The sequence below is a fragment of the Tyto alba genome, unplaced genomic scaffold, assembly GCF_018691265.1.
Source record: "Tyto alba isolate M040663 unplaced genomic scaffold, T.alba_DEE_v4.0 Super-Scaffold_22, whole genome shotgun sequence".
Taxonomy (NCBI): domain Eukaryota; kingdom Metazoa; phylum Chordata; class Aves; order Strigiformes; family Tytonidae; genus Tyto; species Tyto alba.
The window spans coordinates 38,184,226-38,199,203 of record NW_024881296.1 but is presented as its reverse complement, the minus strand read 5'-3'; the positions used below and the strand labels follow the sequence as shown (position 1 = coordinate 38,199,203).

Here is a 14,978-nt window from a genome sequence, read left to right as displayed (position 1 = left end):
TTAGTCCTCAGCTTTATTTCAGCCAGTGCCCTTTTCATTTAAAGCTCTGTCCTTGCACAGTCTAGCAGCAATGAATGCAAAGAAAGCGGAGGTTCTGCAAAATTCCCCACAGCTGGATTTCTAATGGTATAGACTCCCATAAAGATGGCATAGAGACTCTCCAAGATTTTCAGGAGTACTCACTGGATGCACTAGATTCACTAGTTAGGAACCTTTTCTTTGTGTTAGGACTTGTGCTCTCATGTATGAGATGCTGAGTTTTCAGGATCCAGCAGTCAAATTGCCTCCCTAGCTGACTTAGAATAGACGGTTAAATGCTCATTTTGCACAGTCTGGGACATCACTGTGGTTGGATTTGTCTGTGTGAAGAGAATGATGCAGCAGCCCGGGTTTAAGAACAAGCTCCTGGGTAAGGAAAAGGTCAGGCAGTGTAGAGATTCAGAATGACAACGAATCTCCCAGTTGCTGGCTGTTGCATATAATGATCCACTGTAAAATCTGTCATTTGTCTGTTGTCTGTTCTGGTAGGTGAGCTGTGAAAATGTTCCTCAGTCAAGCTTGGGGAAGATGTAGGCAGGGAAAATACATGGTTTGATAATGGCATCAGATCACACCATGTCCCTGCACAAACGTAGGCATACGGAGGCCTTTACCTGTGGTAAAGGCTTGCGTGTTAGATGGCAACCTGGTAAAAGATAGAAGGGGCAATGGGCTTCAGTTTGGTTGCCTAAATACAGCCCTCTACTGCCATTTCAAACTTAATTGACATTCATGTATTAATACTTAGGTAATTAAGCTGAGTACAGTAGTCCTTAAATGCAACGTTGCAGATGCCTGAATCCTTAAATTCCACAGTAAATTTGACTTCCTGGTTCCTTTAAATACCAAGCCTTGCACTGTGAAAGGAGCATGCCTAACATCAAAAATTGTTAGTATCCACAGCACTGTGTGGAGGGTAGCTTTAGCCAGCAATTAAGGCTCTGGAGGAGCAGTGCTAGCAGAGGCTGCCTCATGTTTTCGCTGGACGTGCTGTGTTCATTCTGCGGTGCATGTGGAAGTCCACAGTCCGTAACAAATACATCCAGCTATGAAGCTAATTAGCTCCACATTGTAAGCAACTGAGTGATGCCTTCTTTCATACCCATCTATCGACAACCAAGGGAACTCTGTAGGAAACAAGCTGGATCACCACGCGATGGGAGCTGTCAGGCACCTGTGCCTGGCCTGGCCAGGAGGAATTCCACAACCGCTCAGCCTCTGGCTTTCTGTCCTGCCAGCAGAGCACCTCAACAGCACGAAATCACACAATTGCCACTGATAATTATAAGACTTCTTGTTGTCCACAGTATCTTATCAGTTGGCAGCTAGCAGAACAGGAAGTAACAATAATCAAACAACATTTATCATTATACTGATCCATTAGAATCTCTATCATTACACATTCTCTAGTTTAGTAAGTGTAATTTAAAACATGTACTTTCTAATTTCTGCACCAAAGAGTTGCCTGATAGTCCTGATAGTCCAGGACTTCAATGAGAATGTCTCAGGTGGACTCTCAGTAGGACATTCACTATACCGCAACACATTTTTGCCAGTTAATAAATCTGTGATCTCAGAAATGCATTTTGCCTACCTCAGAATAATACTGCAGTGAAAAAGAATGAAGAAGCACTATCATTTCTTCATTTCCCTAAGACGTGTAAATTCTAAATAGATTTTTTCTATTCTGAATTGACTCAGCTGTATCAAAAACTTTGTGTATTATCTGGTAAAGAGTTTATGGACTTGCACCTATGCTGACTATTGCTATTTGTGGAGTTGCAAAGATCCAAAGAAAAAACTGAAACTGGGTTTTATTCTTTACTGTTTGGTCAATGATCTGAATCTTCATATTTTAGAAGACATCAGTAGGTCTCCTGATATCCTCAGGTACTTGCAAAACAATAGAAGTTAAGAAAAAGGCATGATTTTTATTATAATTACATTTGGAGAAATGTGATAATTTTTCTAATTGATCTATTTTATCTATCTATTTTATATGTGTATATATATATACAAACTCTAAAATTGTTCTGCTTATGAAGAAATAATAAAATGTATTTATTTTCAAAGGTTCTCTGGAAGCAAGTTAAAGAATGAGGTAAGTTCTGTAGTCTGCTAGCTTTCACGTCTGTTTATAATCCAAATATTATGTGACCTGTGGTTTTATCTACATCCACTTCTTTGAAAATTACAACAGCATTTTTCATTACAGATCAGTCTGCATAGCCTTTTTTCATGAAGCTCAATATTTTCTCCTCTAAATATTAAAAGAAATATAAGACTGGAAGACACCTTCTGGGGGTTCTTGTTCAAATCCATTTCCCCATAACCACAGAGGTTTGTAATAGACCTTCTTAAGCAAAGCTCTAGCTTAATTTTTTGCATCCATTACTTTTGCAGGAGGGTTTTTTCAGAATCTTATTTGTCTGATTGGAAGCCAAAAGATTGTTTTTTAATAAACTGAATTTTATACCTCCTGGTCAGGATTGTCTTTCTCTAATTTTAACTGCTGATGACATTTTCCTGTGATATGTCTTTTTGCTGCTTTTGCTTGCTAAATGGAACAGGCAGCACCTTTTAGTCACTTCTGATCAGCCTTATAGCCTTTCACTGTGCTTGTTCAGATTTGAGTATCTTTACAGAAAAAAAATGTAAAGTCTTGCAAATGACATGCCTCCAATTTATATTGGAAATATTCCTTCTGATGAACCCTAGAACTGTGTTTGGGTTGTTTTTTTTTTTGTTTTTTGTTTTTGTTTTGTTTTGTTTTGTTTTTTTTGTTGTTGTTGTTGTTGTTTTTTTCCCCACAAGTAGCCTACATTTTCACTACTGTAGATTATGGTATAGTCACTGTCATTCTGGTCATATTTGTACCAGAAAATTATTAATTACTCTATATGAAAGGTTAAGGATTGCCCCCATAATTGTTTTTTGACACTAAGTTCAACTGGCATGGAATAGCCTGCATTCATGTTATTGAACTCTCAAACCTACGAAATAATTTAGGCACATCTGAGCCACACTGTCATGGGAGAAAATTCTGTAGCATGCAGTCACTGTTGAAGCATGACTAGGAATTTTTTGGGAGACTGCTAATTGGCATGGGAGAAAAGAATGCCAGGGGCCATTCTGAATAATACTGTTCCAGTATTGCCTGGGAATGTTTCCTGACACCACTTAATTTACTAGGCTAAATATACCCTCTGTGATCAACTGATACACAGCAAATCTTTCTTCTTTTTCATTTCCAGATAAGCAACTCCTAGCTGATAGCAGAAATTCTTATTGGCCCCTGAGAGTGTAGCTTTGCTCTATTGATTTTCATCCCCCTTTATTGCCATTATCTCAAAGCCATCCAGATCTTTCTACATGACCTCTTGGTCTTCCTCTTTATTGATGATTTCATTAGTTTATGTCAGCCAATTTATTCTATGATTATTCAGTGAGATTAGCCCCAAGTCTGATCTTTGAGAATCTTCACTTCAGTCCCTTTTCAACCCATTAGTTTCCCTGTTAACACAACTTGTTAGCATTTCAGCTCAAGTCAGTTTCTTAAACGTTTTACATTCTTGTAGTAATCCCCATTCTCACCAGCATAACTAATAATTTCCTATGGTGACACCGTGTTAAGCATTTTAGTGAGGTTCAGATAGAGTAGATCTGCTGCATTTTCCCTTTTCAGATAATCAGCTTTCTTATCAAGAAAAGGTAGTGCTAAGCCATGGGACATCCCCAACATATTCAAGGAGTCATGAGCACTACTACAGCATTCAGTCTTTCAGAGTTTTGGGATGAAAAATGGCATAATTTAATACACATCTACTTCCATCTCTGATGTGGCATTACTAGTCTGTTTGGGAACAGACAGTCCCAAAAGCCTGTCTTGTTTCTGCCCCAAAGTTCAATACCTTTGTCCTCCCAGAAAAAGAATCACAGAGAAGTTGGTGGAAATAAGTGAGGAACTATGAGTTTTGGATTGTCTAGTTCTATGTTGTCTGAAATTCAGGCAGGTCTTAAAAGAAAGACATGTCTTTCATGGTCAATACTGAATTTTAACAATCCCAGCGCAGTGAAAATTTGGCATCATACTTTCCATTAAAGCAAACGGGTGATGTATCCTTACTCATTTGCTGGAAAGTACATGCAATTAGGTATTCCAGAAAGATTTACAATGATTGCATAAGGTGTAATTCTCAGAAGGAACATAAAGACATCGAAAAGATGTTAAGGCACTGATTGTCTAAATATACTGAGTAAATGGCATTTGAATGAACACTTATTGAGTGCCAGGGACACTGTTTACTTCTGGTATGTTTTATCACATTTTCTAGTATTCTCTCTGTAGGGGGAGATATCAGCAAATTCTTTTATCTAAACCAGTTAGTACACCATTACAGTCTGCATGGTTAATTAGGCAGATAATATTACTGTCATTATCTTAATGTTAAATGGCCATTAGAAACAGATGGCATTAAATTGAAAGGGCAAGTGGCAGTGGGTTAAAATATTAAACCTAGAACTGAAGCACAGTCATATAAATCCATTAGCAAGCTAAAAAACACTGCAGATTATCTTCTCTTAAACCTCCCACCACCATCACTGCCTTCTTTTAAATGAACTAATCCCTTTTAATCAGAGCTTTTAATATATTTCATGGGTAATTGCATAATAAAATCATTAGGATTACTCCTGTTGTTAAAAAGAACAAACCTCCTGATACTGATAGGCAATTATAACACTGCAAAAGTATTGACACGAATTAGTACTAATGTTTCTAAATTTCTACAGTTTCTTTGACTTAGAGCTTTATATGTATTTGAACAGTAGATAGCACAGGTAGAGTGTGTTTACATGATGTGTGCTTTCATTCCTTGCTGTCTGTTTTGGTGGACATATCTTCCTATAAAAATAGGACTATTAGCATATATATGGTGAATAAGTCAGTTACAGCTATGGTTTTCTGCATTCAGTATTTAAAAGAATTTCGCTTGAAACTGGCCTCCGATTAATGAGTCAACATTTATAAGAAAATACTCTCCTTTGCACTTTTACACTATATGTTACACTACTATTCCCACTTCAGGGAAATCCGACTATGCAAAGGGATAGGGAAAGGCCACCTGAAGTACTGCTCAAATGCCTCATGCATGGTTGTAAATTCCATCCATTAGTACAAAGGGAATCTGCACAGACGTAAATGGATTTACTGCAGGAGTATGCAGAAGTCCTGCTCAAGGCTCTGGAGACTGCCTTGACATGAAGACTGTGTGGGCTAAAACAGAACAAAGGGCTTCAGACAAATAATCTTCTCTAGGTTTGAATGCAATCCTGTGAAAACAAGCACAATTCAGTCAGTAAGGACAGAATCATAATACAGATTTTATTGCTTCTCTTGAGGATAAGGGTTTCATCTTAATTATATCACTTGAGAGCTTAATAAGCGTAATGTGGTGTGCATTATCAATATAAGCACAGTAACACTATGTCACTACAGAATGTTGCTGCTCAGCTTTACTGAGAAGTAGCCTAAATCAGATTTTGTGAGAGTGTTAGATTAGGGATCTAAACAAGTGTTGATTTACCATATATTGTTTCACTGTCAGTATCCACACACAGAAGACTGCTTGTTGGTTCAGCCTTCAGTCCCACCTCTCCAAAGGCTAGCAGCTAATAATTATTCAGTTATCTTCTCTCAGTCTGTAGACTGAGTAGAAGCTGTATCAATGATATTTCAGATGTCACAAGCTGAAGAGGCTTAAGAGGTGGACTCTAAGAACTGAAACTCTCAGATCAGCAGAATTGAGCATAATTTGGGAGGAACTGATCTGGTCTTCAGGTCAACATTGACCGTGTCTCAACAAAGCCAATGGAGAACACTAAACAGCTGGGAATATCATTCCTACTGAGATATGAAACCAGAGCTTCATGTCAAATCTGCCATAATCACAGAGAGCTGTATAATAAACACTCAGTTCAGAAGTGTCCATAGACCCTACATACCATTGCATCCATAACATCATAAAATATTATCAAACTTTACGGTAAACTAAAATAATGGTTACCATAGTAAAATATCAGAAATCACTATTGCTGTGCTATCAGAACAGGAAGAGAGCAGGGGAGAACAGTATCTCCAGAGCTGTGCACTAGAAAGCTACATATTAAATTAAACTTAGGCTCTCCCTGAGGATATCACGGTCCATACTGTAGAGGAGAGTAGTATTCCACTTTAGTTTTTAAACACAGAATAAATCTGAAGCTTGTAGAATTCCATGAAGTAATGTGGCTCAAAGGTTGCACCACTCTGAAAATTATCTGATGGAGTTTAGGTCTAGGTACATGTTTAATTACCTTCCTGAGCTGGAATCCAGATCTGGATAAGCATCAATATTTTGGAAGGATTATCTGAATGTAAGTATTCTCGAACTCTGAGAGACTCATGGGATAATATACAAGTTTAGCATGAATTATTGGTTTGAGTTGAATCTACATTAACTATTTCAATGTTCCTGTTTTTTCTCTTTCATTTCAGGGTGGTTTCACTCGTAAATATTCTCTGAGTTCCAAAACTGGGACTCTCCTCCCAGAGTTTCCAAGTGCTCAACACCTTTTGCTTCAAGGGTGCATTTCTAAAGACAAGGTAAAACGTGAGCTACTTCTTCTCTGACTTACAGATCAAAAATTGCCACAGAATGTTTTTTCGTATCTTAGCCTTTGAGGTATTGACATGAAAGAGCCAGAAATGTCCATAATCAAACAGAGGTGACTGATTTATAGAGGGGGCAAACCTTTACTAACACCGATTAACTGGCTTTCCGCTGGAAAGGTGGTTGAATTATTTACCTATTAACTGACCTAGCATTTTACAAACTGATGGTATGTAAGACGGGGAGAGCAAAACAAATAACTAAGAGTTGTATTCATTCCAAATGCCTTTGGATTTAAGGTAAATTTCATTCTGATTAGATCAGAACAAATAATTCACCACAAATAATTAGATGGACTTTATGCTCTTTCATTAATTGTTTGAAAGGAGACTGTGAAAATCTGAGCTTTTTTTTTAATTAGTAAAATCATATTCCTCAAATCAATACTCAGTATTGCTCATCGTAAGGGTAACTGTTGAGTTGGCAGTATCGCTGGCATGTTTTGTGTCTTGAACTACTTGCCTGTGTGTTATGTCTGTGTTGTTTCTGGTCATGTTATAGGCTGCTACATCCCTGAACTGTGCTAGAAATCTTTTAATACACATTGTGAACTCCCCGATTTAGCCTCCAGTACGGGTCATGATGGTGGCTGTCTTGAGATATGCTGCTTTAAAGCTTTTTGTTTGATGAGCCTTTCCTCTTAAGTTTGTTCTGTGAAAGTAGTGAAGCCTAGAATTCCTGTTGTGAGGAGCTAAAGAAAGGAGGCATCTGTGGTACAGAGATCTTAGCTGGAAATCTTACAGTTCCTAAAGAAAGCCCAAGAACTGGTGTACTCAGCAGTGTGCATCACCCGCTGCTATAGTCTCCATCAGTTAATTGACATCTCTCATATATACAGCATTCTCCTAACATTTAAGTCGGAAGAGCATGTGAGGGTCCTTGCAGACCCAACACAGCAGCGTAAGCAAAACTGAATTTTACCACTCCAACAATGAAGAAAAAAATGCAACTCATTTTTTGTTTCATGTTTGTGTCAGCAGCGTGTAATTGGTCTGATGTTGGAACCAGATGATGGGAGGGCTCAGCAGGACTTTGTGGGTGACTCTGGGGACAGACTCATGGAGTTGGGAGGAGACTGTGGGAGGAGAGATGAATTTCTGTGTGTCCCCCACTCTCTTTCCTTGCAGCTCTTCCCTCATTCCTTGTTCTCTTATTTCATGTTTTATTTCCTTACTGTCTTTCCCCTCGTTCAGCTTACCTGACTAAGGGTTATTGAACCAAAGCTATTTAGGTACTCTGTTGAAGAGAGCCCATATGTGAAGTTTGACTCCTGCATTAAACTCATAAGAAATTGCATGTAACTGAGATCTCTGGCAAATCCATAAATGTAGTGGTCTGGGCTAAAATAGATTGATAATCGCTGCATTTTATGCTTCTGAAGAAAACTTACTGAAACTTTAAATATCCATCAACCCTTTAAAAAAAATTCTTTAAAATATTTGCAAATCTCACGCCTTGCCATTGTTTTTCAAAGATACGCAGTTACAGAAGCAGCTCTGAAAGTGACCAAGGTCCATTTTCAAAGAAATCTAAATGCTAAACCTATTGAAATAAGGTGGTACTAGGTTCATTTGAAACCTGACATTGGTTTGCCAGAGAAGTTCACAAGCTGTGACAAATTTTCTGTGATTCTGGACCATAAGGATGGTTTTGCTAGCATTTTTCTTTCCTTAAAATATTTCACAAATTCCTTGTTTTATATTTTGATAAGAATGTAAAAATTTACTACCTTTTTTACAAAGTCTCGTAATACCTCTGCACAGTTATTAAAATAAGGGAACACTCCACTCAGATAAATTAGCCTGATGAGATAAAAGAGAGTTTTGCTTTTTAAAGTTCAGTTCGTGTAAGGCAGTGATTAAACTTTGACCAAATGACTGGCAGCTATTTTCTCATTTGTCCAACTAGATGATGTTTCAGAACACTCATAGACGCCTATAGTAGCCTAATGATTAACTTGCACTACTCTTTGGGATTAATCTTCGCTTCAGAAAGGTGAATTTACTTTACCATCTGACTGGCTAATCTAGCTATTGCCTTACCTTGATATCCTCATTTTCACAATGTATACAGATTCAGATGCTACATTTCCGACAACAGCACTGAGACTTAAAGATGTCAATAAAAACTAGAAATGAGTGACCTCTGCATCACTTCTGGATATATAGACTGCCTACATTGTAACACAGTTTCTATTTTATATTTAAATACTAGCTACAGAAAGCAGAGACCTAGATCACTATAGCACTAGGCGAGAGAGCTAAGAAACTCTGTTTAATCTTTTTTTCTTCCAAAATAGGTAGATACTCTTATCATGATGTACAAAACACACTGTCAGTGTGTCCTTGACAATGCAATTAATGGGAACTTTGAAGAGGTAAGGTTGTTTGAACACATGTTCTTGGTATATATGCACAGGGAGCCAAGAAAGCATTATTTATGTCCATGAATCTGGTTCCTACTCCTTTAGATTCAGCATTTCTTATTACACTTTTGGCAAGGAATGCCTGACCATCTTCTTCCCCTGCTTGAAAATCCCATCATCGTTGACATCTTCTGTGTTTGTGACTCAATACTCTATAAGGTAAGTTAAGCATCTCAACCACATGACAGCTTTCGCTTGTGTAAAAACAGCGTTGGAGTTAGAACAGCAGGATGCCATGACTGCTTTCTGCCTCTCACCTGTGTAAATCAGTAGGGATTCCACTGAAATCAGGTACATAGAACTGACACGTGGAAGAGCTGGACTCCAGTCTCAGCTCTGCTGCACACTTAGTGTGACTACAAGCAGCACACTAATGGTGAAATCCTGACACCCTTACTTGGATGTAGCTAAAAGAAATGCTTGTGTGCTTCACTGACAGGGCTGGCTAAATTAAGCCTGGAGGAAAACTGAAGCCTTGTTTTTACTTAAAAGATTATTGCAATTTCTACCAGCAAAGACAGTCTGTGGCAGATCAGTGAGATGATTCCCCATGCAAATCTGCTACTCACAGATTATGCCAGGCCATGGTTTCATGTTACAAAGCTGGAACAGTACTGGGTTAAAATATTCCTGCCTCTCCTGCCTGCTGCACTTCATTTCTGTTCCTATGATGCTAGATGTACCAGCAAAACCGCTGCACTCTGAACTGGTTTGGGTTTAAAAAATATCTAAGGAACATTTGTTTTGCAGAGTTTTTGTACCATATGAGTTCTTTGATCCAGTTCACAGCATGATCACACAAGCAGTTGAAACTAAGTGACACTAAGGAGTATTGCGAGGTCAGGATTAAGAGACAGAGCACTGGGGAAAAAATAAAGTAATGCCACCAAAGTTCCATGAGTTTTTAATTAGGAAAATCAAATTGGATTATTAATTAATAGCTGCAAAGTACTGTAAATTCCTCTGATAGAACTTGCCATATAAATAGAAAAGGATTGTCATCCTCTCTCTAACACGTTTCAGAATGGCATATCGATGGGAAGAAAGAACTATTGGTGTAGCAGTAAACACTAAGCAGTCAGAGACTTGGGTCTGTTTAGCGGTGAATGCCTTATTGTCATCTATTTGTCATTCTTTACTGTATAAAAATATGGGGAAAAAAATCCAGAAAAGATCAAAATGCGTATTTCTTAGAAGCATATTGAGATGTAAAGGAGAGGTATTTTAGTTAGCAGAGTGCAGTAAAGGTGATTAACATCAAAGATCATAATTACTGCCCTAGAGATGAGCCATTAAACTTCATTTACTTGTAGATGTTATAATGTACTTTGAGTTTATGTGTTTTTTCCTGCTCTAAACGGGCTGTCCCAATATTAACTTTATTTGTAATAACTATTTAATGTGACAGAAGAAGAAATGCTACAGGAGCACTAAATTATAAATAGAATAAGACAGAATTTCTCAAAAGTTCATAAATTTACTATTGGGCCTCTTCTTTGTTTCTCACTGTTTCTCACTTATGATCATGTTAGATATTCTTGACAGCATAGCTGCCAGAAAAAAGGAGGAATTTTTTTGTGGTGTTATCAAACCATTTACATTAGTAGTGGAAACAGGTTTTGGGGATATAAGCTAACAACTTTGCCCTCCACAACAACATTCCCCAGAAGGCATGCCAGATGACACAGTTTTTTTCCAAAACAGTTCCACACCACACTTAGCTATAGAGGATTCGTCCTAAACTCTGAACACCTTCAGTGTCACGTTCAGTGTGGCAGAAAGAAGAGTCAAGTGGCTAAATAGCACTTGAGAACTTGGGAGATGTTTGAGTATCTGCTTTACCGAGTCCCACAGCGATGCTGGAAAAGACAGTGTTTATGCATCCCACTTCTACTGATTTCCCTACTGTAGGACGTGAGTGATAGCACTTTCTTGTTTTACTGGCATGCCGGCATACGTTAAGAATGAGAGCTATCTAGGTATATAAATATCTCATATGTTCCTATCTAAAAGTTGTGGGAGAAATCTAAGTATATAAATATCTGGGCAATAGGTTGAATGGCTTTATTCTGTATAAATTTCCTGTCCCTATCACTTTGCAATCTAAGTAGACGAGTCAGACCTGAATTAATCGATGTCCAGTAGAAGCTTGATATCATTTTCTGTTCCCTTTTTGAAGGTCCTTACAGATGTACTCATCCCTGCAACAATGCAAGAAATGCCAGAAAGGTAGGTGTTCGACAATAACAATGCTACATTCTGTTTGTTAGGCATATTCCAGGTAAGTAGCAGAAATTATATAACCTAGAGAAATTTTCTCACAATATTTATGCTCACTTTTAGAACAGTAGAGTAGGTATGGTAAAATACTGTCAGCTCTGAGGACAGCTATAGAACAGCCTTAAAATATTACACAGTATTTTAATGTCCCATTTTACTGGCTTATTGGATATTTCGAAATAGGTTTCTTCTACACTAAAGCCCTAGAAGATCAAAAAAGAAACAAATGTCCTTGTGTTGTTTAAGGAAAAATAATGGTTACCTTTTTTTTCAGAACACTTTTCAGGTTTGTGTCCTATGCCTCACCATAATAATCTAAGCCTTTTCTCTTAATAAGAGGATTTTTATAACTTACCCCCAAATCTTCTCATCTTTCCCTCGAAGGGCGTCTTGTTTGGGGTTTTATGTCTGACTAAGGCCTTCAGCTTCAGATATCTCTAATGGTTCTTGGATTTCTTATGGTTTATTCTTAAAGCTAGTGGGTTTCAACCTATTTCCATTCGCAGATGGCTTACATTTTTTCTCAGAGGAGGTACAGATACCTATAGTCAATTTTATCCTTTTGATGATTGATTATTTCCTGTTTCCTTTTGGTGACACCTGAGGAGTAATTCCCAGCTATGTCCAAAAGTCTGTTAATCATAGATTGACACACAATTATTTAAACTAATGCAAGACAATTTTTACTGATGTTTCTCTAAAACACATCTTTTTTCCTATAGTTTACTGGCAGATATAAGAAATTTTGCAAAAAACTGGGAACAGTGGGTTGTTTCCTCTTTGGAAAATCTACCAGAAAATCTGACAGATAAGAAACTGCCTATTGCACGAAGATTTGTTTCCTCTCTGAAACGACAGACGTCATTCCTACACCTAGCACAGGTAAAGAGTAAGATTATACATCCGAAAATTGTCAGTTACATTCAGTGCACCTTGCTGACTATGAGATATAATGCATTATTTTTTCAAGGTTCATCTTCAGCCATGGAAGACTTACATCTTGTAGTTTTAACCATGCAAGAAGGAAGCGGCCGTAAATAGATCTGACCAAAACTCCAAACTTTTTTAGTAGAAAAGAGAGAAAAGATCATGGTTGTAAGGAACTGCTATCATGGGAACTTTTGGCAATCCAATGATGAAGTGGAACATATAGGTACTTGTTTTAGTTCCAAACTGGAAAACGTCAGATGATCCTTCTTGCCTAGCAAAGGTTTGCTGTCTTGTCCATGATGCCCTTTAGTGAGCTTATTTCTTTTTTGAGTTTTGACTGAAAGGACAACATGTGAGTGACAGGTAGCTGAGGGCTCCAAGGCTGTGTTGGCAGGATACAGGTATCTGCAATTAGGAGGCACTGCCCTGTGATGGGTTGGTAGTTTATACAGGAGGATGCAATGCCTTTCGGGGAACTTCAGTGCTAACAGCTTGGGCTTTCAGGTGGTAATCCTCACAAAAAAACTGTAGATGCACCATATATTCATCTTGACTTAGTTTTCTCTTTCATAAATATTAAGACAGAAGTAGCACATGGGTGACATCGTGAAGTTGATCTGATAGGAAAGTGCATTAGAAGAGCATTAGAAGCCTAACGGAAGGGAAACATTATCTCATGTGATCTATGAAAAACTCCACCATGATCAGAAAATTAAACAGAGTAAGATTCTTCTCTGAGGAGTTATTCAGGTGATCCCGAGGTGTGGATCTGTGCTAGTTTTGTCTGGGATAGAGTTGATTTTCTTCATAGTAGCTAGCATGGGGCTACGGTTTGGATTTGCACTGGAAACAGCGTTGACAAGACAGGGATGTTTTAGTTATTGCTGAGCAGTGCTGACACCGAGTCAAGGCCTTTTTCTGCTTCTCACATCACTCCACCAGTGAGTGGGCTGGAGGTGCACAAAAAGTCTGTGGGGGACACAGCTGGGACAGCTAACCCCAACTGATCAAAGGGATGTTCTATACCGTATGATGCCATGCTCAGCAATAAAATGAGTGGAAAGGTTGGTGGGGACACCACTGCTTGGGGACTGGCTGGGCTTTGGTTAGTTGCAGGAGAGCAATTGTATCACTTGTCTTTCTTGGGTTGTATTTTCTCTTTTTTGTTGTTGTTCTTTTTTTTTTTTTTTTTTCCCCTTTTCCTTACTATCATGGTTATTGTTATTCCTTTTTCTAAGTTTAATGAACTGCTTTTATTTCAACCCGCAAGTTTTCTTACTTCTACACTTTCAGTTTTCTCCCCCACCCCACAGGGGGCTGGGGAGTGAGTGAGTATTTGTGTGGTGATTAGTTTCCAGCTGGGGTTAAGCCATGACAGGCTCTCAGCATTTTACATTGTCTTTACAGATTGCTCGGCCAGCTCTTTTTGATCAGCATGTGGTGAATTCCATGGTGTCGGATATTGAAAAAGTTGATTTGAATAGTATTGGCTCTCAGGCACTCCTTGCAGCCTCCGGGAGCACAGACTCTGATGGGGATGCCTACAGTGAATGTAAGTCCATGGTGATATATTTGTATTATTAAAAGTAATTTACTCTTTCATGCCATGCCACACTAGTCTCCTTGGAGAAGGACTGAGAAAAGGCACATATGGTCACTGCATTCTCTAATTTAGCTCAGTGTTAACTTCAGTAGCTTAAGAAAACCAACTGGCTACCATAGCATGTCTTACAAGAACAGAATCTTGCGCTGTGAAGTCATCCCAGCTAAATGACTTTAAATGGTTGATGAAAAAGTCATTTACGTATCAGTTTCTATGTGTAATAAATTCTCTTTTAAAGTGTTGTCCTAATCATATGGGGATATTAGCACAGATCAATTCTTTAAAAATGTCTCCAGAATTCCATATCATTATGGCTTAATTTAATGGATTTTTGAGCTAGTTTACTTTTTTTTTTTTTGGTGATGAATAGATTTTTTTTTTCTGAAAGTTAATCTTTACAAAACCCCATAATTTTCTATAAAGTGTAACGGCTATTTTCATCCACAGTGTGGAACAAAGCACAAATTTTGAGGGTGTGAATTTTCATATACATACCTGTTGTTGAAAAAAGATATAGCCATTTTCTCTATGAAAAAGACAGCTTCTGTCATAGGAATCACGTTGATCAGAGTTTGGAGAGCTGAAAGGAATAGCAGTGTGTACTCTAAATATTGTTATTTTGATCATGAAAGTCTGTTCTTTTTAGTGGTTTACAATCCTATTCACATTTTCCTTTGCGTTGCCCATTTCATACTTTTTGTGTAATTGTTTTATATTTTGTTCTTTGTCATCTTTCACAGTGGTTAAAAAAAGGAAAAGAGAAATGGTCATTCAGGCACTTTTTTGAAAATGAGAATTGAGGAAGTTAGCTTTACATTATATTGTGAGAAACTTGTAAAATATAAGGGAAACCTAAGACAATATGCAAATCTGCCACTTTACAGATAAAGCTTTACTACCAAACTTAGTAATAGAAAGGTTTTCAAGTCTGAATCTTAACAGGAATGGAAAATATACATTTTTTTTTGCTTTTCTTTTCTTATAAAACTTC

At 37.8% G+C, this 14,978-nt stretch overlaps 1 protein-coding gene across 1 annotated transcript in view; it reads left to right on the top strand.

Annotated features, from left to right (window-relative positions):
* RFX6 (regulatory factor X6) overlaps nt 1-14,978 on the top strand; it is a 36,586-nt gene that overhangs the window by 12,719 nt on the left and 8,889 nt on the right. Inside the window, exons 6-12 of the mRNA XM_042796016.1 lie at nt 2,113-2,140; nt 6,575-6,682; nt 9,049-9,126; nt 9,220-9,333; nt 11,354-11,403; nt 12,177-12,336; nt 13,792-13,936. Coding sequence (XP_042651950.1) covers nt 2,113-2,140; nt 6,575-6,682; nt 9,049-9,126; nt 9,220-9,333; nt 11,354-11,403; nt 12,177-12,336; nt 13,792-13,936 — 683 coding nt within the window. The remainder of the gene's footprint in view (nt 1-2,112; nt 2,141-6,574; nt 6,683-9,048; nt 9,127-9,219; nt 9,334-11,353; nt 11,404-12,176; nt 12,337-13,791; nt 13,937-14,978) is intronic.